Source organism: Contarinia nasturtii, unplaced genomic scaffold (assembly GCF_009176525.2).
Source record: "Contarinia nasturtii isolate CC-2019 unplaced genomic scaffold, AAFC_CNas_1.1 Cnas_scaffold_1403, whole genome shotgun sequence".
Classification (NCBI taxonomy): Eukaryota; Metazoa; Arthropoda; class Insecta; order Diptera; family Cecidomyiidae; genus Contarinia; species Contarinia nasturtii.
The window spans coordinates 1-5,793 of NW_022198740.1; the positions used below are offsets into that span (position 1 = coordinate 1).

Consider the following 5,793-nt stretch of genomic DNA (forward strand, 5'->3'; position numbering starts at 1 on the left):
TAATTAGCTATTTCTTATGGTTGCTTAATTCCATATTTGCTTTTAGGATTAAAGTAATTCATAAAAAAGCAAAATGGTTTAACGTTTAACGTTTAGTCAAAGTTTTAATTGTCACTACTAATTTTAATTTGAATGTTTCTGTTGAGTTTCTTATGCAATTTTCAAAGACAATTATTATTTTAATAATAACTGTACCGAACCACTCTTGGTAGTTTATTTCAATAAATAAATAAATATGATAAATAAATATAATTCAACTATTTTTCATCAAGAAATTTTGAAAGATTCGTGAAAGATTTTGGTTTCAATTTCAGAATTAATTTAAAAATGAAAAATTTAAAATTTTATAATTCAAATAGTTTTCAGATAAGTGTGCTTTGCTTTGATCAATTTTGATTTGAATAATTCTCAATTTTTAGTTTTACTAGAGATATATTTAAAAGAATTTATACATGATGTTTAAACACAGATATCAATATCGAGTAAAAGCATATCAACAATTTAATTTTATCGAAATGACATCCACGGAAGAAGTACATTAATCACAGAGAGTCACAAACGATAGTAGAATATACTTTATTCAATTTGGCAATTGTTATTTATTGTTTTGTGTTTTTTCTTCATATGACGTCGCGATCTAGAAAATATATCGAAAATAAAAATATATTTGTCGGAAACAGTGTTGAATTTAATTCATACATATTTGATATAGGTATTTATATGGATTGTTGACTGGCTAAGAATTTCTTAGTAACAAATCAGTTGTTTTAAGGGCACAAACATTTATAATTTTTGGTTTATTACTTGAATAAGATATCATGATTGAATTTCTAATAAGCCATTTTTTATAAAAAAGAACATAGCGACTCAAAAATTGCCCTGAAGTATTGAATGCTGATTTTTTACTTTCAAGAAAATCACTCCGATTTCAATACAAAGCTCAGGTTCAAATATGTAGGATAAATTGATGCATCCAAGCTAATTTGATCATATTGTAATTATAAATTACAATTTTCAATTCTTATTTCATATGATCTAATTTGTGTTTCGTTTCTTTTGATATTAATTGATTCGATTGAGCCAAATATTTTAACGACCAAACTCATACACTGGTATCACATTGTACCCATACGTTTACATACGTTTATTTTCTGGCTTCAATATTAAATTATTTTAATTGCAAATTAATAATGGCAAAGTAATGTGTGAAAATTCTATACAAATACATTATTATTGAATGCAAATGATTCACATTTGCTTGTATTCGAGCTCAATAAAATTCAATTGTTTTTTCAAATGTAGTTTTCTGCTTAGTTCACATTTCACACCGCAATCTGTGGCTTGTTAATGTGAGCGATCACATTGTTCTTTAAATTGAAATTCGTGCGATATTTTTCTATTCAATTTAAAGAAATGATTATTTATTGTCTTCTGCATTGATCGTTCGTAAAAAAACTGTATTGGTTACATTTTCTTATTTTTTCGATGATTTGGAATATTTTTACCCCCATTTTCCTCACAAAGTTCAAGGTAAACCTTTGAACAGAATGGATATCTTTCGTCAATATTTTTTATTATTTCTATTACGTGAATCAACTGATGTCAAGAGAATTACTTGTGCATTTTGACGTTTAAAATTTTCATTCGAACATATAATTTTCAATCAGTGCTAAATGTGTTAAATTTCTACTTACTTTTGATCAATTATATTAGTAGTTTAGAACTATAATAATGAAAACAATAAATAGCAATAAAAAGTCATCAATAATAATAATTTTTTTTTTGTATTCATCTCAAATTTTTAGCTGAACCGTTCCCACTGATGGATCTCTGTAGACGAGTTATTCGACAAAAAATCGGCCGTGAACGATTGGACAGCAGCGTGCATCAATTGCAATTGCCCGAATCAATGAAAACATATTTATTGTATTATGATCGTAGATCATAATATATCTTAATTAGATAATGCAGCCATTTCCATAGGTATTGCCAAGCAACATAATTGATCCAACATTGACCACTCGTAAGAAACAAATGTCATCGCTAAGGAACAGATCAACGAATTAACCTATGCATCATCTAAACTGGCTGTAACATCATCATCTTACGAACAATATGAGTATTTAGGGAAGCTAAGCTGTACAATATTCAAGTGAAAACGAAAAAAAAAGAAGAAACAATAATAAGAAAAAACTCTTGTCAAGACATGCGAACATTTTTATTTTGTCAAAAAATGAAGACATAAAATTCGAAAATTCACGCGAAAGTTCAATGAGCTTTTTAAATACACAAATTTCACATACAATTGATTACTAATAAAAATGAACATTAAAATGTTGTAATACTTGACTTTCAAATTTACTTAAAAATGTGGGAACAAATTTGAGCCCGGAATCATTTGAGCCCGGAATCATTTGATTAAACGATCACCTATATACAGTACACTACCATACTAGATATGATTTTTTTTCCTTGGCACTATCGCTTGGTCTCTTCGGAAATGGGCTTATTGTGATAATAAAAGTTGCTCTTTTTTAGCAGTCCATTTAAAGCATACAGCGAATTCTTATTTCCAGACTTAAGGAGAAGAGAGATGAGCGATTAAATTAAACCACAATAATGTTGACTATGTTCTTTAGGCGGGACATTCCTAACGTCCATGATAAAAATTGATTTATCCGAGGGCACGAATAAATTGCGGCCAGATTTATGAATATAATTACAATAATAATGCTAAAGTAAAATACATATGATTTTTAGTGTAGGATCTTGCAGTCTCATATTTCACAAATATTGAATAGAAATTAATTAAAAAAATTAAAATAAATAAAAAACAAGCAAACGGAATACCGGAGAATCTTCAATGTTTAAGCTAAAAAAACAAATAAAATATGTAAATATGCAGAAATACAAATGATTTTGGGAGAGAAAATTGTTGCTGCAACAGCTAATAATGCCGTAACGACTAAACAGAATATCATATATTGAACCCATTTAAAGAAACGAAAAAAAAACATACTAAGATTATGTTAAGTCATTAAATACACGAGACACAAACATAAATCACGATATTAAAAGAGTTTCATTATTTTCCCATAACTTCAGAAATTATCCATAAATTAACGAAAAACCGTTTAAAAAATTTGCTCGATCTTTTTTAAACGAGTATTGAGCCAATAAAATTTAAAAAATAATAAACATTAGGTATAATTAATTAGAATTTTACTGAGAGATATCAGCATAAGTGAATGAAATGAATAACGACGAAATATTGATATATAAAGTAATATTGATAGCAAAAAAAGTGAGAGGTGAAAAAGCAACAGCAACAAATGAAAAAAAAGACTAATATGCTTACTATTGTATTTTAAAGTTTCATTTTTACAAAATACCTAGGTTTAAACTGGTATAGGAAATGAATCTCGAGTAGTATTCGAACAATGTTATTTAAAAAAACATCAAGAAGTTGTTTGCTTACGCAAATATAGACCGATAGGTTAATATTAATAAGTTTCCATTTTCTCAATGCACAAAAAACGCAACAACGAAATTGAAGTTAAACGGTGCAACACGGGAAAAAAAAGCATTCCCTTACCGAATGTTTCAAGTGATTGGTCGACTTATGTGCAAGAAATGAAGAAATTTTATTGAATTCTTTTCTTTTGGAATCTTTTTTCTTTGCATTTGTATATAAAAATCACAATGAACTCATTCGAATCACATTCACACATTATATACATCTATATTCTATATCGACAATCACGAAGAGTGTGCGCCGCTTAAACAATTTCTAACGAATGACTCCATAAATTAATGTGTGTCAAGTTCAGTCGAATTTTGTCTCCAAAATCCAAATATATTGTCAGAGGGAAAACATTTTTTTACTCTTCCTTCAATCCCATTTTCATGCAAGGCAAAAATATATAAAATCGTCAGAACATTTTGTTTGATGTGTATGGTGGTTTTTCGTGTAGTTTGTAATATTCAAAATAAATATAATCAAATTAGAATGATGAAAAAACTGATTTTTTTAGGATTTTACCGTTTTATCTTAATTTCTATAAAAACAGCGATATTTTAGTTTAAATGCCAAACAAAGAAACACAGATGAGCAATAGATTTTTTTAATTCATGAACTAACTGTAATTGAAATCACTTTGATTTCAAAATGATTCTGCAATATTCTCTCACACAGACATATTCATTTTATCTTTTTATAATTTTAATGTTTTTGTACATACAACAATCACATATTTTTGTCAAGAAGTGAAATAATAAATGTCTTTAAGTGAACAAAAAATTTAGCACTTTTAAATGATATTTTTACTTTGATCATCTCTCATCTCACATTTTTTTTATAGATTGAGCCATCTCGAAAAATGGAAAACTGTCCATTAAAGCTTTAGTTTGATTGTAGCTTTTTAGCAATTATATAAATGGAAATCCAAATTAGAGAAATAATTTTTTTTAAGTATGGAAAAATTATATTTTCATCGTACATTAAGTTTAAAATTTAATGTTTAGAATAGAAAAAAACAACATTTATTTTACTACTTAAAATTTGCAACTTTTAACATTAATTTTAACTCATTTTTTTCTTTTCTATGAAAGAGAATAATGCTGCTGTTTCTAAGAGAATTAAATATTAATTTTGAATACTGAATAAATCATACAGTTTTTCTTTTTTTTCTATTTGGTCATTTGCAGATTTTTTCGCAAAATAGTTCTTTTAAAGGTGACAGGTTTGTATTCATCTCGATTTATAATCTGTGCTCGATTAAAATTCCTGTGGTACCACATTTAAGGTTCTATAGTTATTAAGGTACAATATTGAAATCAGACATAGCGATATTATAATTATTATTAAAATCAAAAATCAAAACTAAAAATTCACCATTTCAACATCCATCTCATTTTCATCGATGATACACACGTCTTCGGCAGCATTCGCCATTTCAACATCAATCGCGTTGTCATCGATAACATGCATTTCGGCCAATTTTTCAGCAACATTATCCGCTTCAGGATTTGGTTCAATGATTGGACGCCAGTTTTTGCGGTATATTTTAACCTTAGACACCAATCTAATAAAAAATGGATCAACAATGAATTTGATATTCGTTTTCACTTTTACCTCAAAAAATAATATAAATACCAACCGATTAAGCACTTGAAGATTTGGATTTGCTTCCTTAACGGCCATTCGTTCCACTTTCAGCTGTCGACGGCTCTTTTTTGTTACAAATATTAACAGCAAAATAGCAAAGACAATGGTTATAACGAAATATGACGCATTGTCCATTACTCGTATTTATTTAACCCTCCGTTTAGCACTTCTTTCTGTTGTCATATACGTAGCGCTTGGGTCTGGCCAGACCCACATTCATTTTATATGAAAAGTGACGCAATTTATAATCTCTTACCAGTAAAAATCCCCGGATTTGGAAAAATATTTGCTTCAAGATACTGTATGTGGTAGATGGGTCCAAGATATGACATTTTGAACAAAAAAAAAGTTCCCCAGATTGATATGGGACTAGATATGACCCTTGGTAGTTCCAAGAACCCCAATATTCAGGTGAAATATGACATGAATATTTCTGAATATTAAAGCAAAAAACTATCAATTGATTTTTCTCTCTTTTCCGATGGGAAAATCGCAAAAATAACGAAATCGCACATCCCCGTAGGGGATGTAATCCCTCGAGTGCTCAACTTCCAGAACACTTTGGACCAGGTCGGATCCACCTACTCCACAAGATTCACTTCCAGCTCTTTTCATCTCACTCTCGC

The 5,793-nt window shown here is 28.7% G+C and overlaps 1 protein-coding gene and 1 long non-coding RNA gene across 2 annotated transcripts; one reads left to right on the forward strand and one right to left on the reverse strand.

Annotated features, from left to right (window-relative positions):
- Positions 1-424: 424 nt before the first annotated feature.
- LOC116346034 lies at positions 425-2,342 on the forward strand. The gene is made up of 2 exons (XR_004201550.1): positions 425-1,530; positions 1,806-2,342. It is a non-coding gene; the product is annotated as an uncharacterized LOC116346034 (long non-coding RNA).
- Positions 2,343-4,628: 2,286 nt separating this feature from the next.
- Positions 4,629-5,328, reverse strand: LOC116346033. Its single transcript, XM_031775933.1, has 3 exons — positions 5,160-5,328; positions 4,895-5,084; positions 4,629-4,808 (listed from the first exon to the last, which is right to left on the reverse strand). The coding sequence occupies exons 1-3, from the start codon at positions 5,300-5,302 to the stop codon at positions 4,761-4,763; spliced, it is 381 nt and encodes a 126-aa protein (XP_031631793.1). The 5' UTR covers positions 5,303-5,328; the 3' UTR covers positions 4,629-4,760.
- Positions 5,329-5,793: the final 465 nt, after the last annotated feature.